The 27,086-nt window shown below is 34.1% G+C and overlaps 1 protein-coding gene across 4 annotated transcripts; it reads left to right on the forward strand.

Annotated features, from left to right (window-relative positions):
• Nucleotides 1-5,608: 5,608 nt before the first annotated feature.
• Nucleotides 5,609-27,086, forward strand: LOC106875785 (putative transferase CAF17 homolog, mitochondrial). Of its 4 annotated transcripts, XM_014924052.2 has the most exons (8): nucleotides 5,609-6,681; nucleotides 8,646-8,968; nucleotides 11,050-11,559; nucleotides 12,525-12,653; nucleotides 14,554-14,725; nucleotides 20,270-20,395; nucleotides 23,177-23,276; nucleotides 26,785-27,086. In XM_014924052.2, exons 2-8 carry the CDS (start codon nucleotides 8,915-8,917, stop codon nucleotides 26,987-26,989), a joined length of 1,296 nt encoding a protein of 431 aa, XP_014779538.1. In that variant the 5' UTR covers nucleotides 5,609-6,681; nucleotides 8,646-8,914; the 3' UTR covers nucleotides 26,990-27,086. The 4 variants fall into 4 exon arrangements, with proteins under 4 accessions (XP_014779538.1, XP_014779539.1, XP_014779540.1 ...); XM_014924053.2 differs by lacking the exon at nucleotides 8,646-8,968 and having other exon boundaries at nucleotides 5,637-6,681; XM_014924054.2 differs by lacking the exons at nucleotides 5,609-6,681; nucleotides 8,646-8,968 and adding an exon at nucleotides 6,717-6,939.

Here is a 27,086-nt window from a genome sequence, read left to right on the forward strand (position 1 = left end):
AACATTTCTTTAGATTGATTGGCAATGAGGACAAAAATCTTGTCATCGAGTCCTTAATCAGTTCTGTAAAGTTGAATTCCTGTGTGCAATGTAGGGATGAGAGATTTTCCAATTAATTTCTCGCAGTATAATTGTTATACATGTGGGGAAAAAATATTCAACATTTTTAACCAAAGAAATTATCATTTCATCCTAAAGTATACATGATTTTTCTGTTGGAATTTTATTTTCAATGTCATTAAACAGACAAGTCTATTACTTGTAATTCTTTAAAACCTAAAACAACTGAACAAAATTTTTGAATCAAGTTTTTGTTAGACTATAGACTCACAAAGAGATAGAAATATTTTATGTATTTAATTTTTCTTTTCATCTCTGACCACTAAATATATGAAATATTTTACAAATTTATATAAAATGGCCAAACGTAATTTTTTTAATGAGATTATCTCAATCATTGTTTATTTTTAAGTTAATGCCTCTAGTTATTTATAAGTTATACATTTTGATCAACACTTAAATGTTGTTGAAAGAAAAAATATCTTCACCAAACTTTAGTAAATTTTAACTAACGATTAATTAGTTTAATTTTTTTCTTGAAATTTATTACTTTAATGTAATATTGGAATCATACATTTAAATTATGCATTTTGTCAGTTATCAAAATACTGCTAATACTAATAATTCATTGGAATAGAACTCTTTAATAAATAGTTATCAATCATTTGACACTAAACGTGTAGATAACGAGGAATTGTAAGTTGATTATTCCTTTCAAAATATTCCCCCCTGAGTCCTCTAGATGTATATCTGTCAGTGCTTAGAGACATCTGTGGATTAAAAGCTGAAACAAACAAATAACTATAATTTTTTCTTTGTTATGTGTTTTAGGTAATTTTCATCATTAAATATTTTAAGTGTAAAAATGAAAAAAAAATATTTTTAATTGAATGGTTAAATTTATTTTTAGAGTGTCTTAATATATTTCAAACATTTGTGCTCTGCATGCCTCTTGACTTTTTATTTATTGTTGTGGTGCCTGCAGTGAAGTGACTGTGAAGGCATATATGATCTGTTTCTACCTAATTTTGTTTCAAATGGTGTGATTCAAGCATAAATTTTTAAAATTATAACATCTCCTGCCTATTCCTTGTCAGTTTGAATCTCTTATTGAATTGGTCATCCTTTAGTGTATAAACTGCCCCTAGGTATATTGAAGTAATCTTTAGAGTTCACTGCTTTATCATAGATGCAGTGTAGTGGCTGAATAGTAACTCCTGTTGAAAGCTGAAAGTTTTATTTACTCAATTATGATTATGACAGCATTGAAATTCTGTGAATAATTTTATGCACATTGATTGTTTCAACAATTTATATTTAACTATTCAGTTTAACATTATATTTAGATGTAATTTTGAAGTATCCAAGTTGTTAAAGCTGTTACCAAATTAAATGAAAGAAATTTTGTTTTCATCATTAACTCTGGTTTTGTTCTATAATATCTGAGTGCAACTTTAGTTACTGTTGAACTTAAACTAATATTAAAGTAAGTTGTCCCCTTTGAAATTGAATTGGTGGGAAAAGACCATTCATATTACCATAAATTATTAATAGTTAATTGTCTGTGTACATGTTTTTATAATCTTAATCACTGTAAATATTAATTGTAAATAAAAATAATCTAAAGAAACATTTATGAACTAGATATATGTTCCTTATATTGTTATAAATATACCAGCCAGTAAAAATCAATAAATCTTTCATTCTGAAGTCTTTCCATTTTTGTTTAAGGCTTTTTGATTTTTCCATTGTTTTCTTGTAAGACACATTGAGCATAACTATAGTATGACTAGGACTGGTCCTTGAAGTGTGATTTTCTAATTTTAATTAGAAAATTTTGTAATGCTGACATCTTGAGTTACCAAGTTTCTTTCCTTTAGCCTAGAAACAAGTAACTCGCTCTGCATTTTCATTAATCCTAAATCTTGAACAAGATCATTTAACTTGTCCTATGCTAGGGGTTTCAGTCCTATGCTAGGGGTTGCAGGCAAATACAACTCATCTTGTTCACAGTTCTCTTCTGATTCACTAGTATTGGATAAAACTATTTTTGCAAGTACCGCAACTATTGGAATTCTGGCCGAATGGCGGATTTCAGATTCAGATACATCACCAATGACGCACTCTTCATTGTTATGCTTGTTAAGAAAATAAACTATATAGTGGCATTTCCTATATTTATTGTATTGAATAAGAATAAATATATTTAGATAAATATATTCTAAATTTAATGCAAATAAAAACACTTTTAACATCTACAAGACAGAAATAGCAGTCAGAATGGTGGTCTTGTGGTTCACGTCAAATCATTGGAATGCCAAACTGCATACTTCTTGACTTTCCCAAAGACCATTGGTACATGTTTGTACAACAGATGTGTGTGGTGCCCAACTTTTATTTTGGTTTCTTATCTTGACTCCAAAATAGAAGTAATACTGTCTTTTTACCAATGGTGCAATGTTTCTTGCATTCTTCTGGAATGCTACAGCACCACAGATATAACAAAATTTGTCTGGGTGATTCTACACTGCCCTCTTGGCATTTTAATACAATGTTTATTCTAATTAAAAATTTAAATATTTGCAAGTAGTTTATAGTTTTTTTCTCTGAAAATCTGAAAAATAAAAAAAAAATTGAAGTTGTAAAAATACCCTAATATTAAAAAGCTGAATTACCATAAACGGTTGCCATTTTCGTGATCTACACATAAAACTATGTTTATTTTTGTTGTACAGTTTTATTAATAAGCTATGGTCTTTATTTCCTTAACTACAATAGCAGTGTGTTTGAGGCACCCTTAAGTTTTCATCAATGATCACCTAGAAATGTCTCCCTTGATTAATTCTCAGTCATTTATAGTGTGCTTATATGTGTCAGTAAACAGGACTGGTTAGACTGAAAGGGCTCAAAGTTATCAGTAAAACTTCCAATATAAAAGATGTTTATATTTCTTAGAATGGTAGATTAGCAAGAAATCTGAAAAGAAGGGTCATTCAATTAATAGACCCCTGTACTTGACTGATACTTTATTTTATAAATACAAACTTGTTACCAGTTCAAATATGTTTGAGAGGCTTGTTCAAACTTATAAGAAAGCCATTCACTGTATTTTGTCATGGAGAAATTTTCTCACTGTAAACAAATAGGTGTAAAAGCAGGAGATAACCACTCTGAAATGTATGCATCCAACAGTCTGGTTAGAGAGCATTGTGAACTAACTTGGTGTATTTACACCTACTTGTCTTCAGCAAGAAATTTTCTCTGTCAAAAAAATACAGTGAATGGCTTTCTTATGGAATCAAATATGCCTCAAGCAAATTTGAACTGGTAACAAGTTTGTCCATACATATCACTGCTTAGTGCTGTTACCCATATTTTATTTACAGCAAACCACTAAATAGCACAACTAGTCATTGAACAATGATGGGAATATCTTAAGAGGGACCTGTCTCTGGTGTTAGTTTGCAGCATCTGCTTTCTAGTCTCTTTTCAGTCTCTGTTTAGTGCTGTTACCCCATATTTTATTTTATCAATCGCCTGAAGGATGAAAAAGTGAATTTTGGTGGGATTTGGATCCAGAATGTAAAGAGCTGGAACAAATACTGCAAGGAATTTTTTCAAACCCTTTAACAATTCTGCTAATATACCATCCTTCAACAATAATAGGTTTCTCAGATTGACACAAGACAAGGACAATTCAGTTGATCCCATCATGACTGGTAAGTATTCCATCAATGCCAGAAGCACAGGATGAAGTTAATTTCTGCATTATTTGCATTCAGAATGGAGATAAACATAAATACCCCAACACATTTTGTATGGTACCCTATGGTTACAAATTTTAGATAAGTAGTTGATTCAATCAACCCCAAGACTTGATTGTTACATAGTTTTATCAATACCAGAAGGATAAAGAGTAAACTTGAATTCAGAAGGTAAAAAGATGTAAATAAATTTTGGTTTCAGATTTTGGCAGTTTAGGGAAAGGGGACTCCAGTGCTCAACTGGTACTTATTTTATCGACCCCAAAAGGATGAAGTTGACTGCAGCCGAATTTGAATTCAGAGCGTAAGGATTGATGAAATGCTGCAAAGCATTTTACCTGGTGTGCTAATGATTCTGCCAGCATGCCACCTTAACCAAATATTGCAAAGCAGAATTTCTTACATAAGGTGAAGGCCGGAAATTTGAGGAGAGAGACCCACCAATTATATCAATCTCAATATGTTACTGATATTTATTTTATTGACCTCAGAAGATGGAATGACAAAAGTCACCTGTAGCAGAATTTGATGTCAGAACATGAAGTGGCAACTAAATACAACATAGTATTTTGTTCAACAGTCTAGTGATTCTGCCATTGAATGCCTTTCATAAAATAACAGGGATGCTAGTTATGATGACAATGATAGTATTTAGCAATTCATTTAATAAGAAGTGAAATAATTAGCAATAACTCTTTCAAATTTTGGCACAAAGTTAGCATTTTTAGGGAAGGGGAAAGTTGATTACATCAACTGGTACTTATTTTATTAACCCCAAAAAGGTGAAAGGAAAATGTCCACCTCAACTGAATTTGACCTCTGAATGTAATGAGTCAGGAGAAATACTGCGAAGCATATTTTTTTCTGAAACTAACAATTCAGCTTGCTCATTGCCTAAGCTCAAATTAGTAATAACAAAATGAGAAATCAATAATTCAAAACACCTCTAGCATTGCATAAACATTGAAATCCAAAGTGATAGATCAAGATATTGATTAATGTGAGCCATCTGTTGTTCTTGCAATATAAGCATTTACTAATAAAATAAACCGTCACCGCAAACTTGGAAGTCTAAAATGGATATCACAAAATGACTCCACAAGTTGACAGAGGTAGCGTGGAACCCCGTTCAATTGACTCAACCTACTTTCAAATGGTAGACGTAATCTATCATCCAGTTAAACACCACCACCTGGCTCGTGGCTGCCTTTAACTGAATTCACTGATATAGCTGTGCAGGGCAACATTTAAGTTTGTTGCTTTCGCCTCTGTCCCCATACAGGCTGATACAGCAGTCTCAAAAGTGCTGCTCCCATAAAAACGTCACTTGGGACGGACCACCTCCTCGCCCTTTCCCTTGCTACGTTACAAGTTGAGTCAACTCTGTTACAATCATTTGGGACTGGTTTCTGTTTTGAATGTAACTCAATAGATTGTTGTGCTACTTTCTACTGCAACAACTCATAAAACAATTTTTCTGAAACTCCTTTCCACCAATATCAGAGACTTTACTTTAAAAAAAGGGGAGTCATGACTGCTGTCCATTCTTTGGCTAAGCCAGAGTCTAACATTATTTTAATTAAACTTATTGCAACAACATTAACTATTTGAAAAATCAGAAAAAGTTTTGGTAATATTGTAGTAACTACGGAATAATTTGAAAGAGTTGAAGGAGAATATGGAAATCAACCACCCGAAACTGCCTTTGGTTCTATGAAACAAGTTTGCTTTTAAAGCCTTCCATCAAAATTTCATATTAGTTTTCTGTTTAATTTGGTAAGAAATTGATATTTGACAGAAAATAATACTAATAAAAATATCACCGCATCTTATAACTGAACTTCATAGAAAGGTTACAACATGGTTGCTTGAACTGCTAGATCTCATCCACAGCACATCCTTATAGTCTTAAAGGAAGGATACGGTGGATAATGTAGCCCTAGATATACTTGGTTTGGGAAAAAGTATGATAATCGAGTGTTCGATCACGATTGATATTGGACTAAACAATAATAATAAATGAAAGAGTCTCGGTAAATATTGTAGAGATCAGAATTACATTCTTTTATACTGCATGGGTAGTCTCTCGACTCCGAGAATGACGATTCCTCAATTTATTGCTGATCAACCAACACATGATTTGTTTATAGTAATCAAATGCCTGTGTGTACACGAACTCACTCCCCTTCCTCTATTCGACACTGAATGTACAAATGTACGGTGTACCACTGTTAGATTTAGTGATCGCAGAGCAACATGAAGTGAAGTGGTTTGCTCGAGAACACAAAGTACCATCCAGTCAGGGAATCGAAACCACGATCTTGCGATCATGAGAGCAATACTCTCACTCTTTAATATTAATAAGTGAAAAAAAAAGAGGAAAAAATTTTATGTGTGTTTATTAAACACAAAATTTACGTGACTCGATCGAAGTACGTACAGAACCAGAAGAAGAAACAGCTAAGAAGAATTCCAACTGGATCTGGTCAAGCAGGAAGAGAAGTGAATTTCAAAAGCATAATTTACCCTAAATCAACTAACGTCTTCAAATGAACAGGTTACAACACCAAGATATCGTGGATCGGAGCACCTTAAATGTAGACAACGATACATAATGTGGAAGCAGAGGGACCTAGATGCGACCCCCTTAGCGTATAAAGAATTAAGGGCCGAAAAACCTGCGTGTGTAGATCTTACTATTACTTGACACCGGTTCCACACAGTTCTCTCCCCTTAGTTTATGAAATTCTCTTGGCGTGTTTATACTTCTTGATCGCGTAACTTTGTTTATATAATATTAAATCTCAATGTGAATAATGTCAAAATCATTTTGCTTTAGTCTGATTAGTCTTTAAAGGTATGAAATCATTTTTAATTTTTCTTTCATTTAAATAACTGATATGCATTGAAATAATATTAACTATTTTATATGAGGAAGTTTTAGGGTCTGTCTCAAGTTCCACTTTGTAAGGATTAAAGTTGTAATGGTTAATTAAACCTGACACGGTCTTTTAATGGTAGTTATTTTATCGGTTCATTCGAGATAATAAGCTGTATCAATTTTCGTGAGAGTTGATCTTTACATCTTGTTATTGACGCTTAAAACTGTTTTAAGGTGAGTGAATATATAAGATGGTCAGATACATGGTGTTCTGAAGGACATAGCGACATATGAAAACCGGTTTCGGCGGAACCCTGGTTTAAGCACCCTGTATAACTCCTCATAGTTTTTTTTATATTTTGGAATTTTTATAAAAGTTTTGTGAATTTGTTTCCTACTCACGGGAATTCTTACAACTATGCAAAAACAAAACAAAATAATTTTTAGGCGTGTGATTTAAGTGCTATTTGTTTGTTATTTCTAGCATATCTCACGACCACCTACCTTTCGTTTCTTTGTCGCTGACATGTATTGATGTTTTCTATTATTTTTCTCCCAAATAAACACATTTAATGGTCCAAACTAAAATTTCGGACTGTCCGTATTTTAAATTTGGATTTTAAGGACATAGAAAAATTGAAATTTAGGGTTACGGTTAGGGTTAGGGACAGAATTCCCTAAAATTCCCTAACCCTAACACCCTAACCGTAACCCTGACCCTAAACCCTAACCCTAACCCTGACCCTAAAACCCTAACTCTAACACCCTAGTGAAAATCGTGCGGGTGTTAATCTGAAAATTTACCAAATTTTTTTTAACTGGTATATTTTTTAAAAAATGTTTTGTTTTCATATCGTATGAATTCCTGAGTGTAGAACGCAAATTCGAAAATAAATTCTGAAAATTCCCCAAACTAATAAAGTTATGAGGAGTTATATGGGGTGCTTAAAACAGAATTCCACCGTTAATTGTTATTGTGACCCCTACCAAATATGTTGAATGCCACTTTCTTTTGTTTGTCCACTTACTCGTGCAGTTAAAATTTATTGCTCAATTGTGAAGCTGACTTAACTTCAAAACTCTATTTACTTCAATATTTAATGATTCAGTGAGAATTCTCTGAGAAAAGTGATTGGATTGGGGCTTGTAAAATTAACTACTCTCTGAGTGGTTGGCGTTAGGAAGGGCATCCAGCTGTAGAAACTCTGCCAAATCAGATTGTTGGCTGGTGTTGCCATCCGGTTTCACCAGTCCTCAGTCAAATCGTCCAACCCATGCTAGCATGGAAAGCGGACGTTAAACGATGATGATGATGATGATTGTTCCTTTATGTATTATTGTTGTTGTTATTGTTTTGAAAGCCAAAATATTTTAAAAATCCAAAAGAAAAATCCAAAAGAAAAACTCAACAACACATTTTCAATGTAAACTAAAATATCACACTCACAACCTCAACTGCAATCATACTGGCTACTGACTGACAAAAAACAGAAACTCAAGGAAAGCCCATATATGTAATATAGTGAAGTGAAAAACGTCAACCAACTTAGACTATCCACGTTATTAGTATACAAAAACTCTTCCAAGAAGTATTTAAAATCTCACATGCCTGACCATATCCATATCTAAAGAGTAAACAGAACAGGTGAAAAGTTTTAGCATTATATTTTTTTCGCCCACTTTCTCAGGTTTTCAGTCTAAATGATGACCATAAACATAAGTATATAAATGTGTGTTGTTTTCATGCTTTAAAAATCCAAGTCAGAGCATTTAAAATTTTACAGAAATATTCTTTCATACTCTGAATTCTTTATGGACTGTTTCTTAGTGTTTGTACATGGATTGTGTCAAAAGTTAATGTAAAAGTGAGTGTAACTATATTAACTAGCATAAGTTGTTCAAATTGCACATATTGTTAGAATAAGTCTTCTTCATTGCAGGCAGATAATAGATCCAACATAAGAAATGTACTGTTATCAAGTTCTTGATGAAGGAGGTGTGCTGGCTGTCCAACATCTACAGGTTGTTTATGGAAATGATACCACTGACAATAACAATGTGCACAGATGAGTGAACTATAATTGAAGACAAACCATGCAGTGGAGGACCAGCAACTGGTATCACTAAAACAAATTACCAGTGAATGAATAGATTCGCACAGACAGAGGACTCATAGTGAGTTTCCCTGCAAAACTGATCTGTGATCGCAATGCATTACAGTAAATGGTGGAAGACTTTGGGTATTGAAAAGTGTGTGTGCAAAGTGAGTATCACAGTAGCTGACACTCTATTTAAAGAAGAATAGGGTGGAAGTTTGCTCTGCTTTGTTGGAAGTGTTTGAAGCCAATGAAGAATTTTTGTTCCCATCTGATGACAAAGTATGAAATGCGGGGATATCTTTATGATCCAGAAACAAAGGTTCAGTTCATGGAATGGTGTTACTCCTTTCCTCCAAAGCTTGAGAAGTTGAAGAGCCAGCAATCAGTACAAAAAATTATGGTGACTTTTTTTTTTTTTTGCATCATTCTCCCTGATTTTCTGTAACATCGTTGTTCATAGTGCTGTCCTAAGGCATCTAGGGACTCAGTTCTAATGTATGTATGCTGTGCTTTGCTTTCTGTAAATAAACAATTTATGGTTCAGTGCATTCATCTGCCCAGGGGCTTATAATGTTGCTAGGATGGCTCTGGTTGTATCGTGAACAACAAGCAGTACATTTAGACACTAAAAAAGCTTAGAAGCTTTTTCAGTGAATGTACTGGGCCTTATAGCATTTATTGACAGCAAAGCACAAAATGGAAAAATGAATGTAAAACAAATATGTGTGTGTGCATAGCATATATATATAGGTGCATGCATGGCTGCATATAGGCACAGGCTATGTCTGTGTGGTAAGAAGCTTGCTTTCCAACCACATGTATCTGGTTTTGGCCTACTGCTTGGCCAAAACTTTGTGAGTGGATTTGGTAGACAGAAACTAAAAGGAGCCTGTTGTATGTATATATCTGTGAGTGTCTTTATATCTGTGTTTGTTCCCCCACCACCATTTGACAACTGGTGTTGGTGTGTTTATGTCCCCGTAACTTAGCGGTTTGGCTAAAGAAATCTACAGAATAAGTACCAGGCTTAAAAAAACGGTACTGGGGTCGATTCATTCGACTAAAATTCTTCAAAGTGGTACCCCAGCATGGCCACAGTCTATCGACTAAAACAGGAAAAAATAGAAGTATAAGATCTATAAGTTTATATAATGCATCCTTTATGTAAGTTACTACAATACTATTTAAATGAAACAGAGTTACTGTTTCTAATGAGTCAAGCAGCATCAATTGATGGTAGATTTGTATAGGGGAAAATATGCTTGAGAATTCATATAACTGTGATAACACTCAAGATTAAGGTGAACAGCAATAAACAGATAAAGAAAAAATCCACCTATATCTGTTTTGAGTGTTTAACCCTTTAGCATTCAGAATATTCTATCAAATGTAATGCTTATCTATTCACATTGTTTTGAATTAAGCATGCATTATCTCATATCTTTGTGAGTTCAATGATGTGATTGTTTATTTTTAAAATAACATTGTAGGGTAGGTGTGAGAACCTGGATCTGCTCAGTTTGAACGTAAAACAGATGGAATATTTTGACTGGATATGGCCAACTTAAATGCTAAAGGGTTAAGGTTTGATAATTCTGCTTTAATAAATGCATCTTAATGTGTTTACTTTTACTTGTTTCAGTCATTAGACTGCGGCCATCTGGAGTACCCCCTTGAAGAATTTTAGTCAAATAAATCAACTCCAGTATTTGTTTTTTTAAGCCTGGTACTTATTCTACTGATCTCTTTTGCTGAGGAATTTTAGTTGAACTAATCAACTTCTTTCTCTTTTTAAGCCTGGTACTTACTCTATTGGTGTCTTTTGCCAAACTGCTAAGTTACAAGGGCATAAACACAACAACACTAGTTGTCAATTGGTGGTGGGTGATAAAGACAGACACACACACACATATGATGGACTTCTTGCAATTTCTATCTACTAAATCCACTCACAAGACTTTGGTTTTCCTGAAGCTATAGTAGAAGACAGTTGCCCAAGGTACTGGAGCTAAGCAAAAACATCCTTTTTAGGTGCATATTAATTTTCTTTGCTAAGAATAAAGAGAAAAAAGATATGGTCAAATGAATAAAAAGGTTTAAGAAATGCTGTTTTCTGTGAAATATTAGTAGTTCAAGTGATGTTTCCTGTAAAATATTGTTATATCATATATTTGTATTATTTCTTTTATGTTTTATTTTTTATTGATACGTTTCATATTTTGTCTTTTTTCATTTTTCTTTCTAGATGCTTCAGAAATTCACCTCACTGTCTATGAAACCATTTTTGAAAAAAGTTCCCATATCTTCAGCTATTAATTGTTGTTCATATTCAGTATTTAAATCTTTACAAATAACCCCCAGAAAGCTTTTAGAAACAAATTTAGCTAATTTTCATTCGAGGCATTTGTCATATTTATCTGAAGAATATTTCTTAAGTTATTCAAATGCTTTCTTTAGAAGATGCTTTCCAAAAAGCTCCAGTGGTTTCAGGGCATCTCGTTTATTTTGTAATCAAATAGTTAATAGGTGTAAGATTGATCATAGAATAAAATCACATCCATTTACCTCAGATGTAGTGAATTCTTCAGTTAAAAAGCTGGATAATGTTAAACTGTTTCATCTGAAATCTCGGAGCTTAATTCACCTTGTTGGCACAGATACTTCTAGTTTTTTACAAGGCCTTATTACAAATGATATGCAGCAGTTTCAGAATGACAATAAAAGAACAATGTATGCCATGATTTTGAATGTTCAGGTAAGACTTTATTTCAAATGTAATTTTGTCTGCGTTTATGATAGGCACAAGTATTGCCGTGTTGTTAAGAAGTTTGGTTCCCAACCATGTAGTCTTGAGTTCAGTCCTTTTGCATGGCATCTTAGGCAAGTGGCCGACACTTCTTTATGCAGCTGTCTTCATTCATACGCATCACATGTCCAAACCAATGTAGTCTTCTCTCTTGCATGCTGCATCTGATACCTCTTATGCCCTGTTATATTTAATCCATGGCCAGCCAAAAGCCTTGTAAGTGGACTTGGGAAATCGAAAGTAAAAGAAGCCCATTGTATGTGTGTATGTATGTGTTTATACATACACACACATATATAACAATATGATTTCCATCTATCAAATCTACTCACAAGGCTTTGCTAAAGACACTTAGTAAAAGGCCATAAGGTCATAATAAAAGACACTTGCTCAAAGTGCCATGCAGTGGGATTGAACCTGAAACCATGTGGCTAGCAAGTGAACTTTTTGAACCGCACAACCATGCCTGTGCCTATTTCACAAGAAATATATCTTTTGGCAATATTTATTGTCAAAAAAGAAAATAAAGCAAATAGAAAGTAGATAATTTATTAAAAAACAACAACAAACTTATCAAAATGATGTGTTAACCCTTTACCATTCAGATTACTTTGTCAAATGTAATGCTTATTTATTCACATTGTTTTTAATTAATTGTGCATTATCTCATAATTTTGAGATTTCAATGATGTGATTGTTTATTTTTAGAATGACATTGCAGGGTAGGTGTGAGAAGCTTTATCTGGCCAGTTTGAGCATCAAACCGATAAAATATTTGGGCTAGATACAGACAGTTTAAATGCTGAAGAGTTAAACTATGACAAAAATAACTTAATTATATGTTATATTATAGAAACTGCAGAAGATGACATTGGGTTATTCCTGATGAATGATATTTTACTCAATATTTTCAGGGCCGCATTCTCTATGACATTTTTATCTATGCTCTTCCTAACCAATCTTCAGATTTCTTCCTGGAATGTGATACCAGCATTATTAATGATTTAATAAAACTCCTAAAGAGATACAAAATTAGGAAAAAGGTATGTGCTTTGTATATGTCTAATTTTTAAAAATTACCATCAAACAACACTTGTAAAATTATTTTCTAGTGATGACATTAAGAAGAGCATCCAGCCATAGAAACCATGCCAAAACAGACAGTAAAGCTTGACACCATCTTCTGGTTCACCAACTGCTATCAAAATGTCCAACCCATGCTAGCATAGAAAGCAAATGTTAAATATGATCATCATCATCATCATCCACAGCTACTAGGAGGTGCTGAAAAGTTCCTGGCTTTAGGTAAAAAAAATACAGAAAGATCAGTTAATTATGATTTTATCCAGCATGTTTACCTCTCAGATTCACACACTTATTCCAGCAGTCCTTTGTGTTTTTAAAGTTCTGTACAAGAACTTGGAAGGCTGGGCCTCCAACCAGGCCTTTCACAACACCCTTAAAGCCAGGAACTTTTCAGCACCCCTTCATACTTAGAAATTTTCATTATTGCTTGATTAGTGAAATCTGCAGGCTCGCATGCAATTAAAACTAGTTCTATATCCTCTTTTAAATATGGTGCTTCTTTGTGTGTATGTGTGTGCATGCATTTGTGTAAGTGTGTGTGTGTGTAAAGATGCAAGATATAATTATTTTGAAGTATTTTGATAAAATGTATGTAGGGGAGTATTAACATGATATGTTAACATGGAGTTTGAAAAATAGTAAGCTAGTGAGTTGTGAGCTTTTATAGAAGAGAAAATATTTCTACAAAGTTATACTGCGCAGAAAAAAGTATTGCATGATGACTTTAAGGCAAGCAACATTGTGTGAATGGCTCTAAATAAGAAGATTGATGCAACGGGGGTGGGAGTAAGAGGAAGGTGTAGCAAACAGACTTTGAAGAATAGAGTTCATTATAGCAGAAGAAACACAAACATGAATTCCACTTATTTATAATCAAAGTGGGTGTTGTGGTTTTGGTTCAATCCTATTATGAGGTACCTTGGGTAAGTAAGTGTCTTCTAATATAGCCCTGGGCCAACCAAAACCTTGTGAGTGGATTTGGTTGATGTAAATTGAAAAAAGTTAATCCTCTCTCTCTCTCTCTCTGTCTATATATATATATATATATATATATATATATATATATGTATATATATATGATGATGATATATATGTGTATGTGTGTTTGTGTGAACCTTGTCTAGACATCACGTAACTGTTGTAAATGAGCATGATCATCACACAAGCAATGTTGTTTGTTTCTACTCTTCCATCAAAAACCTATCTACCTATGGGGAAATATTACCTTTTTTGGAAACAGGTGACAGCAAGGCCATCTGGCCATAGAAAATCTGCCTGAACAAATACCATTTGCTAGTATTTTGTAAGTCAATACATATAAATATTATAATCCTTGAAAAGGATTTTCTTTCTACATTCGGATTTCATTTTGTTTAATAACAAAACATCTGCATGAACATAAGATAAAACTTTAAAACTTGTTTATAGAATAAAGTTTTTATAGTAATGCTATTTATGAACTTGCTTCTATTGCTGCATTGTAACTTTTTATAATTACATTCATCATTATCATCATTATCATTATTTAACATCTGCTTTCCTTGCTGGCCTGCATTGGACATTGTCCAACTCTAGAGCCTTACAAACTATATTTATATATCACTCTTTAAGCTTACAGTTTAGATGCAGTGTAATGTTATCATTGATCAAACCGCAGTTTTGAGTGATGAAAATTTTGACATCATATTACAAGCAATAAATTTTTAAGTGCAGTTAATAGACTTTGAATGTTTCTGAATGGCTAATATGTCTTCCACACTGTGATCACTTTTTATAAAAGTCAACTGAAATATTATGACATCTAAGTTAATGAAGAAGTATATGATATTTACATTTATATGTTTCTATTTTTAAAAGGTTTCTGTTGAAAATACTGAAGATAAGTTTCAAGTATGGGCTTCATTTAGTCCTCCTTTAGCACTTTCAAACTTCTTGTCATCTGAAAAGGATTCAAAGGTTGAAATTTGTGAGCCTGATCCTAGAGTTCAAGACTTTGGTTCCAGATTAATTTTACCTCATGATACTTCTTGTAAGTTAAACTGATAATTATTTTATGATACATTTTGAAAATAGCTTAGGAATAAATAACTATTTGAGAAAAGTAAGGTAACATCTGATTTTTCTTCCAGCAATGAATAAACCATGAAAAACTGTCAGTTCACACACAATTTATATTTAGGTTCATACATAATCTATATAATAGATGCAGGTGTGGTTGTGTGGTTTGAAGTTTGCTCTTCAACCACATGATTTTGGGTTCAGTCCCACTGTAAGGCACTTTGGGCAAGTGTCTTTTATCTTCACTCCAGGCCAACGTCCAGCTTGTGGATTTGGTAGGCGGAAACTGAAAGAAGCTTTTATATATATATATAGCATGGAAGACAGACATTAAACAATGATGATGATGATGATGATGATGATATTTACAAATATATGTGTGTGCTTGTTTGTGTGTGTTACTATCTCTTTACCTTGACATTGTATGATAGTTGTCGCTGTTACACAAGTGCCCTTAGTTTACAATCTTATAAGAAATGTCTGGTCATAGGGAAATATTACCTTACTTGGAAACAAATGATGGTTGGTGACAGGAAGGGCATCTACCTCAAAACGTTCTATCCGACCCATGCAAGCATGGAAAAGTGGATGTTAAACAATGATGATGATGATGATGATATTCCTGTCATTGTTCATATTTGTTATAATTCACAACCATTTGAATACTACACCCATCATTCATCCTCTATGACTTCTCTATTCCTTACTGCTCTTATCATTCATCTGTCTATCACCTATGTCTCTGTTTCTCCTGCCTTTATTATTCATGCCTCTTGTGCTCATGTCATACAAGCAACATCATTCATTTCCATTTCCAATATTTTGTGAGAACAAGTCTGGCCATGGGGAAATATTACCTTGCTTGAAAACAGGCAAGAATTGGTGACAGTAAGGGCATCCATAAAGAAAATCTGCCTCAATAAACGCCATCTGACCAATGCAAGCATAGCATAGTGGATGTTAACTTGATAATGACTGATGATGGGATTTAATTGAGTGATAAAATCCAAAAATTAAAACCACAGGGAAACTTGAAATAAATTTCATTTAATGTTGTGTTTTAAATTTAATTTTCTTACTTAAAACATTGAAAAGCATGGTTTATTTTTCTCATTTGTATAATGTTGTGATATAAATTATGTTGTCATTGGGTAAAAGTCATCTATTGTCATTTAATGAATCACTTTGTTTAAGTACATTAACTATTATTTATCATATTTAAATAAAATCTGCTGTTCTTGCCTATGATTTTATTTCTATTCACCAAATGAACAGCCAAGAAATCTGGCGTTAGAATATCTTATTCTCTATTCCACTAACAACTTTTTATTAATCGCTTTTATTCTTTAGAAGTTGGCTACAATTGTAATACAGATTTAAACCTATGACTTGGCTTTAATTTCCAGTTAGCATCCTTACCCATGCCAATGCCACATAAAAGCACCTGTACCAGTGCCATGTAAAAGGCACTCAGCACACTCTGTAAAGTGACTGATGTTAGGAAGGGCATAGAAAAATAAGCCAAATCAGATAAGCACCTGGTACTGCTCTCCTGTTTGCCAGCTCTGGTCATACTGTCCAACCCATGCCACCATGGAAAATGGTTGTTAAATGATGATGATGATAATGATAATGATGATGAAACGGTAAATTGGCAATAGGTGGTGGGTTGGCAATAAGTACTGAGTTGGCAATAGTCAGTGAGCTAGAAACAGTTAGTGAGTTGGTAATAGGTGGCAAGCTGGCATATTGACAGTGAAGTGGTAGTAGGTGAATTGGCACAGTTGTTAGAGTAATCGGACAGAATGTCTTATGTATATGTTCTGCTCCTCTGTGCTTTAAGGTCAAATCCTGCCAAGGTCAACCTTGCTTCTCTTTTTTTTTTCTTTTTTGAGTTGATCACAAAAGTACCAATCTAAGTCAGCCAATTATCAGAATTATAAGTAACGTTGCACTGGATGTTTTGTGTCTATTTGCCCTCCTTCCTCATTGTGTTTTGCATTCAAATTCCACCCTGGCTTATATGAGTGACAGACCTTTTCTGTCACTGTCTAACACCACCACTTGGTGCCTTGGGGACCCTTTAATAGAGTCCACTCTGATGTAGGCATTTGATTTGAAAATACCTTCCTCCTTCCCTCCAGTTTCCAAGGCTCTGTAAAGGGTCATAAGCACTGCCTTCCCTCTTGACTAACAGCAATAAAAAAATTTTTTTTTTTTAAAGTATATCTTTGAAATAAGATTGAACATAGTACCTTTATTTTAACGCACACCATCAGTACTTCTACTCTGCCAAAACATTTGCTCCTGAGCAGCCACCACAGAAAAATAGATATACAATAATGGATATTACAATTTTCAACCTGATGCGGTACCTTCATATCAGTCCTAATAATGTATCTGAATTTAGATTGTTATCATTTAACGTCTAATGTTTTCAAAAGGTGTTTGCTACATCTGGGTCCTTTGTTGTTGGAGGTAATTATGGTATTATCTAATTCTTGGTTTTACTACTACTTTCCTAAATAAAAGCCTTTATTGTTTAACTGTCAACTGATAATGGTAGTCATAGCAACAAGTTTACAATTACTTTAGTTACACAATGGAAAATAGCAATCCTAGTTGGTGCAATGACACTGAAGCCACAACAAAGCAGAGTTGTTTAAAGAATTGTTTCTTATATGAATGCTTTATTTCTGTTGTATATTGAATGTCATCTCTGATACATAAATATATATGTCATGAACAAATGTGAAATCAATTTTCTTTTTTTATTTTGTTACCTCCACCTCCTGCGATACCCATTTATTGAGTTTTTCTGAACTTTCATGTTGTGAAAATTTCAAACAACTGTGGGATGGTGGAAATTTAGTTCTCAGTTGTCTTGCATATATCAGTGTAGTAACTTGGGCTAGTGTCTTCTACTGCTTCAAGCCAATCAAGGCCTTGCGTGTGGGTTTGGCAGACATAAACTAAAAGAAGCCTGTCATGTGTGTGTGTGTGGGTATTTGTTCAGACATACATATGTGTCCATGCATAAATACATATGAACATACAAACATGCATGTATACATACATACATATATACATACATGCATGCATGCATGCATGCATACATACATACATACATACATACATACATACATGCATGGGGCATCAGTTTTTTTGAGGTCATTTGTATGAATTTAGAGAAAGATGCATAGCTCATCAAAGAAAAGCTGTATTTGAAAACAAATCTGTACAAATAATCTTGGGAATCATTTTATCAAGCTTATTTAATGAATCTGCCATTTGCATCAATGGCTGCTTCAATATGCAGAAGCATTGACATGCCTGAATCAGATGATCTCTATCACTTTTAGACATAGCAGATTTGAGAGATTGTATAGTGTTATGGGGTTGTTGACTGACCTCTCTCTCGACTATGCCCCATACATAATAGTCCAGTGGATTGAGGTCTGGTGAGCTAGGAGAACATGATCATGGAGATTAGTATGCACCCACTCTTGGGTTGTCCTAGCCTTATGAGATAGTGCAGAGTTTTGTTGGAAAACACATCGTTTTCTGTTGCATACTCTGTCCATCCAGGGCCTCACAATTTTCTCCAACGCCTCTGTGTAGATTGTGGCATTGACTTTTAAGCGCTGTGGAAAAAGGTGAGAAGGCATGACATCTCCCTTATTGCTGACGACTCCCAGAACTACCATAGTTGCTGAAGCTTAAGTATCCATGACTGTTGTAACCTCATTCAGGTATCTGCATAACCATCTGTCACTCTTTTGTTTTATTTTTTGATCCTGATTGAATCTATTTTCATCATAGAAAAAACTAAAGCTTTCCAGCCTCTTTATATTTTAAGTTGTTTAACAAGTGCTTTGTACAGATTGATTGATTCTCTCTTGTCAAACTCAACATAAACCAATTTGTCATCACATATGACTTGTACCAGCTCTTATGATGATGCATTTTGAAACCTTGAGGTCCTTTGCAATGGTTCTGATTGATTTCCAGGATTTTTATCGATTATTTCTTGAACTTTGGAGACAAAGTTATGTGTTCTGATGGTATTAGGACCCTGTGCATACATTTTGCATTTAGCAGCTGTTTGAGTTCAGCTTCTTTTGAACTTTGACAATGGGCAACTTTTAGGAAGTGAGCAGTTTCTGTATCACTAAGCCTGTGCTTTTATGGCAATGATTGCAGCGCATCTTTTCATTTACTGAGCCAGCCTGGTATCTGAGATTATTTATCTGTAAAGTAAGTTTTAAAAAATATGTTAGAAGAAAGTTAGAACTCTTCAAAGAGGCGTTCTGAAAAAAAATTTGAAGCATTCTGTACATACACGTATACATACATACACACACACACATACACACACACATACCTGCATACACACACATTCACAGACATGCACACACACACATGCATGCACACTTGCACACACACACACACATACATGTATCTGTGCATATGTGTGTACCCTTATTCTGATATTATGTGACAGTTGTTAATATGCATCACAATCATGATGTTGTTCATTTCCAATTTTTTGTGGAAAAACATGTCAGGTGATGGGAAATATTACCTTGCTTGGAAACAGGTAATGACTGGCAACAGGAAGGGTATCTGACTGTAAAGCATCTGCCTCAGTAAATTCCATCTGACCCATGCAAGCAATGAAATATGGACATTAAAATGATGGTGATGATGCTTCTATAGTTGGTTGTTGTCAATCACAGATGGTCACCAGTGATTCTCTTCAGCTTCAAGAATCTTGCTTCTACTATGAAATGTTTGGAACCAATGTAGATCTGTGCATTCATTGACAGTTCTCCAGCCAAATACATGATTGATGTTACAGTTTCTGCTGCTTTTGGTTCCATTTTCAACTTATACAGTAAAATTACCTGAATTTTATTTTCCCTCATCTTTAATTTGGCAATCTAAAAGAAACAAGTATAAAACTACTAGCATACATGTATAAACTGAAATGTGGATTTCAAAATGCTTTGTTACATAATAATGATAATGTTAATTGTGGTATGTTTATGTATTGTTTTGCAAGATTCTTGATGTGAAAATGTCTGTTGAAACAAATATTGTTATACTTGGGGATGGTTATGTTTTGCCAGGTAAACACATACACACACTATTTATTTGATCTTCACTTTAGTTATATTAGTATTATTTTTTGTTTAGTTTATTTGTCTGTCAAAGTTCTTCCATCACACATTTTGTGACCTCTTCAGTGACACTATGCTCCATGTGTCTCCTCTTGCCCTGCCTTTTCCATTTTGCTCTCTTGTAGTAATAAAACTAATGCGAAGATCAAATAAATAGTGTGTATGTTTAATTAGCAAATGATGACCATCTCCAAATATAACAATAATTGTGGTAGTTATAATGAAATTTGTATGTGCCAGTAATGGAGGCAAAAGTAAGTAAACTTTTCATAATATTCATGATGTCACTTGAAATTATTATAATTATAGTCACTTCATATATTTCCATATAGGTGTATCAAATCCAGAAGAGGAATATCACATGAGACGATATGAAATGGGTATTGCTGAAGGAACATCTGATCTCCCTCCAGGCAGCTGCTTTCCTTTAGAAAATAATCTGGTATTTTTAAATGGTGGTAAGTTGTATCATTTCAGTTGTATCATTTCTGGATCTCAACCATATCAAAAATCTTTGGTCCATCATTAAACAAAATGTTTGTGCCAATAGACACCAATTTACATTGAAAGATGTTTTATGGGTGACCATAAAAGCTGCAGCAGAAGCAATCCAACCTGCTGCTATTAAGAAATTGACAGATTCCAGGACTAATAGGGTTTTTGAAGTTATCTGTTGAAATGGCACTCATGTGGTTAAATAATTCATTATGTCAATAAATGTTATAATATTATTATGGTTTTCTGTTAAATATATACTCAATGTATGCTTAATATGAATCATTACTCTTCATTTTCTGAAAAACAATGTCTAGATGGGCTATTTTCATTCAAAAACTATTATCGTGGTTCACCCAAAAACTGAAGAATCTGAAATAAAAAAGAAACAACGTTACACAGCATAATGGAAACATAACAATGGTGTTGCCATAGTGTACAAACCATCTGGGAAAATTGTTATCAAAATCGATTCACAGAAAACTGAGAAATCCTAAATTTCACTCCTGAGCTATTAGTGTGATTCTGGGTGTATATACGAGGTCTGATCAATAAGTATCTGGACTTTTATCATAGTAATGAAGCTAAAGCATGCAGAGTGAAGCCACTTAGCAAAGATTAACCTTGAACTCTGCTGTGCATGCACACTAAGTTTTAACATTCTAGCTCACTTATGCTGTTTACAGCAGTGCTTGGAAGGAAGATTTGTAGTGTGTAATGATCGCATTGACCATGACAGAGAAAGTTGTCATGGCAGTATCTACTCAGAGGCCTAAGCAAAGTTGCAGAAAGTGTACAGAGAGGAATGTATGAACTGCACGCAAGTGTACGAGTGGTTCAGACATTTCCAAGATGTCCGAAAAAGTGTCGATAGTGACGAATATTTTGAGAGATCTGCAACCAGCAGAACTGAGAAAAACATTGCAGTTGCGAGGGGAAATCATCGAATCACCATCTGTGAGTTATCAGAGGATGTGCAGATTAGTTACAGTTCAGTTCAGTCCATTATCACTGAAGATTTGGGTATGAGAATGTGTCTGCCAAGTTTGTGCCAAAACTGCTTTCAGATGACGAAAAAGACTCTCGAGTTTCAGTTGCACAAGATCTCCTTGATTGCGTCAAGAACGATGAAAACTTTTTGAAAACTTTGCCTAGGCCTCTGAGCAGGTATCGCCAAACGTTAGGCAAAATTTGATGCAGATTCTCTACTCAACTTTCTCTGTCATTGTCAATGTGATGATCACATGCTACACACCTTCCTTCCAAGCACTGCTGTGAAAAGCAGAAGTGAGCTAGAACGTTAAAACTTTGTGTGCATTCACAGTAGTGTTCAAGGTCAATCTGTGCCAAGCAGCTTCACATCCCGTGCTTTAGCTTCATTACTAAAGCAACAGTCCGGATACTTATTGATCAGACCATATATATATATATATAATCATTTATAATTTGGCTTTGTAATGTCCCTATATCTCTTTATGCTTGTGGCAAATCAAAGAAATCAATCTGTTCATTATTAAGAAGGCAGTGAGCTAACAAATATTAGCATGCCTGACAAAATGCTTTGTGGCATTTTGTCTGTCTTTACATTCTGAGTTCAAATTCTGCCTTTCATCCTTTTGGGGTTAATGAAATAACTGCCAATCAAGTACCAGGGTTGATATAATCAGCTTGCTCCTTCCCACCAAAAATTTCAGGCCCTGTACCTCTAGTAGAAAAGATTATGAATATTATTAAGGTGATGAGCTGGCAGAATGATGGACAAAATGCTTAGAGATATTTCTTCTGGTTTTACATTCTGAGTTCAAATTCCACCAAATCAACTTTGCCTTTCATCTTTTTGAGGGTCAATAAAATAAGTACCAGTTGAACACTGGGGTCAATGTAACTAGCCCCCTCTTGCAAAATTTCAGGCCTTGTGTCTATAGTAGAAGAATTATTATGATTATTACTGAAAATTGCTATCACTGAGTGGATTATATAATGTATTTCTAGACGTTAAGGTTTTGAGTTTACACCTTACTGCAGAAACCATATCTGAACCTTCAGAAAGACATTAGCTCTGTTTGTCAGGGATTTTTGCACCTGATCCAGAAATTATTGTCATTACTGTCATTTTCCTTTTTCTCCTTAAATTTTTTATGAGTAGTGGAGTGGAGTGGAAGAAATAATAGGTATACATAATTATGCCCCTTCCCATTGCTCGAGGACAATAGAAGCTGTATACAAAAGCAATATTTTTTTAGTACTTATTTCTTTTACTGTTAATAGAATACATTTGTACTGATTTTCGTTGGATAAGTTTAGCCAGTTACATCTTTCTCCTCAGATCATCAGTTGTTTTGGCCAATGTAATTCTCCGCCTACTCATCATTATCATTACCACCACCACCACCACCACCATCATCATCTCATCATCATTTCTTCCAGATGTTTGCATGCTAAGCAAAATGCTTAGTGGTCTCTCATTCTGAGTTCACCGAGGTCGACTTTGCCTTTCATCCTTTTGGTATTGATAAAATAAGTACAAATTGAGCATTGGGCTTTATGTAATCAACTTACCCCCTCCCAATGTTGTTAGCCTTGTGCCAAAATTTGAAACCCTTGTCATTATTATTATTTTTGCCTTTCATCCTTCGGGGTAGATAAGTACCAGTTGAACACTAGGGTTGATGTAATCAACTTACCCCCTCCCCCGAACTTGTTAGCCTTGTACCAAAATTATTATTATTATTTTTATTTTTTAGTGAGTTTCCAGAAAGGTTGTTACATTGGGCAAGAACTTACTGCTCGGACTCATCATAGAGGAGTTATTCGCAAACGTCTCATGCCTATTTTCTTCCAAAGGTAAGAACTGATTTATACAATTTAAAAAAAAAAATATTTCTCTTTTTTTTTATCTATATAAAATTGCTTAAAAAGAAATTGTTTACTTTTTACATCATAAGACCTTTAGAAGCTTTGAGAGAACGTGAAATAATTCAGTTTTTGAATAGTGAAAGTGAAAGCAGATAAAACTATAAATAATAGCATGTGAAACCTTCAACTTTTACTATCCAAAGAGTTTTTAACCCAGTATTTATTCACCATTATTCATAGCTTTATTTCAAGTGCTTATATTTTAGTACAGCTCATTAAATTCTTTAATTGTTCTACTCATTGAACTGGAGCACTGCTACTGGTGCCCTGTCTGGTTGTTATTGACTCATAAAAATGAACATGAGTGTAAAGGCACATAACATGCCAAATTTTGCCTACATTGGCATTGGTCAGCCCTAAGGTATGGAACTCAAAGAACATAAAGCTATAAATAGTGAGTAAATACTGAGTTAAAAATCCTTTGAATAGTAAAAGTTGAAGGCTTCACAGGCTTATTATTTATAGTTTTATTTACTTTAACTAAATGCTATGCAGTGAGGCCAAACCCAGAATCATATGTTTGTAATCTACATAGCCTGGTAGCCATGCCTACTTCCATACATATGATGGCAGCAAATGAGAGAATTAACATGTAATTATAGTGAGGAAGATAGGAGATAAAGCACTGAAGGCCAATCTGAGCCTTATGAAGGAGATGACTAAGGAATAAGATATCTGGCACACTGCTGTACTCAAGAAGACTCGTCTGCCACAATAGAATTGATACTGGGGCTGGTGTCACTTAAAAAAGCACTATACTGGTGTCACATAAAAAGCACCCAGTACACCTTGTGGAGTGGTTGGCATTAGGAAGGGCATCCAACTATAGAAACCATGCCAGAACAGATAGTGGAACCTGGTGTGGCTCCCTGGCTTTACCAGCTCTGGTCAAAACTGTCCAACCCATGCCAGCATGGAAAATGGATGTTATATCATGATGATGATGTGAGTGGTTGAATAATCAATAGTGACATAAAATTACAAGTTTATTCATTCATTTCTTGTGATGTGATCCTTGAAAGTTAATGTGCAGACTATATGGAATATTGCCAGTTTAAGAGTGAGTCTTGGGTAGGATTGAACTAGAATATTTGAGCAGGATCTTTCAGCACAGATTGTGAATCACCTACCTGTGATAGAAATCATGCATAAAAGGCATAACGTGCTGGACATTGTTATAACTTCATAAAGTTGAATAGCGTGCTTTCACATGTTTACTCATGTGCAAACAGGTTGATATCGCCACAGTTTCTCTAGTTGCTTTCTTTATGGCTTAGAAGTGGTTTTCATATTATTAGTGTTAAAAAAAAAAAAGAGTGTGTTCTAGAAAATGTTTTGAAGTAAATAAAATTTCGTATGATATTCTTCATAAATGGAAATAGGAGAGTTCAGCAAGTTCATTTGCTGTTAGGGTGGTGAATTCTACTATTTTGGGTACTTGTCCTGTCTGAAATCTCTCAGAGAGCAAGAGAGAGAGAGAGAGTACATTTAAAAGTGTTGTTGCCTTGGTTACAAAATTGAAAATAAAAAATGGTAAAAGTAAAAGAGTGGAAAAAAACAGTGAGAGGGTAATGTGAATATTGCCCAAGGTGAATGATGGAGTGGTAGTAAAGTGTGAATCAAATTCTCACAGAACCTGTCTCCCAAACAGCAACTCATTTCCCTCTGTTTAATGCAGGACAGAACTTGCAAGTTATGCACCATGTAAGATTGTAAAGTAACAAGAATCTCCATTTGCTTTTCCACAGACAAGGAACTCAGCAAATACATTTTTGGAGGAGGTCATAGTAAAAAGTGAAGCAGTTCTGATTTAATAAAGTTTATATTTTATGTTTGGAATTGTTTATTTATTTTTGACTTATGTATGAAAGTCAAATGTTGATATTTCTCTTGAAAAAAATGTATACTGGTAGAAAAACTTAAGGAAGAATAAAATTTCTTCAGCAGATAATGATTGTTTCATTTTTAAAATTTCATTTTTACATATAGCGGGCATGGCTCAGTGGTTAGAGCATTGGGCTCACAATCATGATGAAGTGAGTTTGATTCATGGAACAGGCTGTGTTTTGTGTTCTTCAGCCAGACACTTTAATTCATGTTGCTTCAGTTCACTCAGCTGTAGAAATGAGTTGCAACATCTCTGGTGCCAAGCTGTGTCGACCTTTGCCTTTCCCTTAGATAACATCAGTGGCATAGAGAGGGGAGGTTGATATGCATGGGTGACTGCTGGTCTTCCATAAACAACCTTGCCTGGACTTGTGCCTCAGAGAAGAACTTTCCAGATGCAATCCCATGCATCATTCATGACCTAAGTGAGTCTTTACCTTTTTAACATATATAATTGCCAAACAACTGAAGAAAGCCATCAAAGATATAACCACAGCTGCTGAAATCAGCTCAAGGTGGCCATAGTTGATAAGAAACCAAAAGTGGAACCCTTCCATTGGTGAGGACTAGTTCAGCCCTTGCTACTTCAAAGCCCTTGCTACTTCAAAGTGTAAAAGCTAAAGAGGGAAAGTGTTTGTGACCCCAAGAAACCTGTTAATGACACAGAAAGGTTCCAACATTGCAATGAATTTAGAAAGAGAGCTTGTAAAATCTCTGAATTACGCTTGCAGTTTTTGCATGGGGCAAAGAATCTCCAATGTTTATTTCATTCCAGCTAATGTTTAAAGAATAAGATGCATTATAAATCTTTAAACCATAAAGCTTATTTTGCACAATTATTGTTAGACATCACATGGTTAAGGCTTCGTACATGCTGTACAGGGTATCCCAGATTTAACTATCTATTTCAATAAAATCAAGCAAATTTTTAAAAAGCTCAGAATTTTATGTTTATTAGTTAATTATTATACAAAGACAAATAGATTTATAAATCTTACATCAAAACTTTATTGAAAATTTTCAACATGTATTGTATCTGTATCCCTGCAAATTTCAAATCTATTCTTAACATTGCAAAACACATTTTGAAGCATTTCAGGAGTTATCTCCTGCACTGCTAACTGAATGCATTCTTTAAGTTCAGCTAAACTATTGCTCTATCCTGGGGATAGTGGTAGAAAAAAATGATTGCAGCCAAATTGAAAAGAAGTTGTCATGAGCAGATAAGTGGGATCCCACAAGAATGAAACTAAAATTATAAAAGAATTTATAAAAATTATAAAATTATAAGCAAAATTTAAAATTTATACACTTTTAACATACATTAAACACAATAAACTTAAATAAAGTGAGTTTTTTAAAAAATTGCCCGATTTCACTGTTCATTCTGGGGCTCCCTGTATTTACTCAAAATTGAAAAGATATTGCTTATTTTGTATTGAGTTCATTCTGTTGTCTTGTAATGTAAGTTACTAGATTTTGGCAGATTCTATGTCAATAACATTTGGCTGTTAATTCTATTGTTCATAGTTTTTGTTTTGTATTTTAGTGAGCCCGGAGAGATTATGAAAGACAAGCCAATTGTTGATTCTACAGGGAAAAATATTGGCAAATTTCGAGGTAATATTGGAAAACATGGCTTAGCTTTATTGCAATTGAAACCTGCTCTACAGATTCAAGATGGATATTTTGATTTGGACAATCACAAAGTGAAACCTAAAATACCTGCTTGGTGGCCAAATCTGAATATTTAGCAGTTTGAAGAAGCTAATTAAATATCTTACTAAACCTAGATGTATCTAACCATCAGAAATAATAATAATTTATTAAAAATATGTTTGAATATCTAAA

The sequence above is a fragment of the Octopus bimaculoides genome, chromosome 2 (assembly GCF_001194135.2).
Source record: "Octopus bimaculoides isolate UCB-OBI-ISO-001 chromosome 2, ASM119413v2, whole genome shotgun sequence".
NCBI classification, from domain to species: domain Eukaryota; kingdom Metazoa; phylum Mollusca; class Cephalopoda; order Octopoda; family Octopodidae; genus Octopus; species Octopus bimaculoides.

Excerpts from the sequence above, each read along its gene's own strand:
- LOC106875785 (XM_014924051.2), top strand. The coding sequence starts at position 9,052 with ATGAAGAATTTTTGTTCCCATCTGATGACAAAGTATGAAATGCGGGGA. Across the intron at positions 9,205-11,049 it reads AATCAGTACAAAAAATTATG|ATGCTTCAGAAATTCACCTC; the intron begins GTGACTTTTTTT and ends TTTTCTTTCTAG. Across the intron at positions 23,277-26,784 it reads ATGCCTATTTTCTTCCAAAG|TGAGCCCGGAGAGATTATGA; the intron begins GTAAGAACTGAT and ends TTTGTATTTTAG.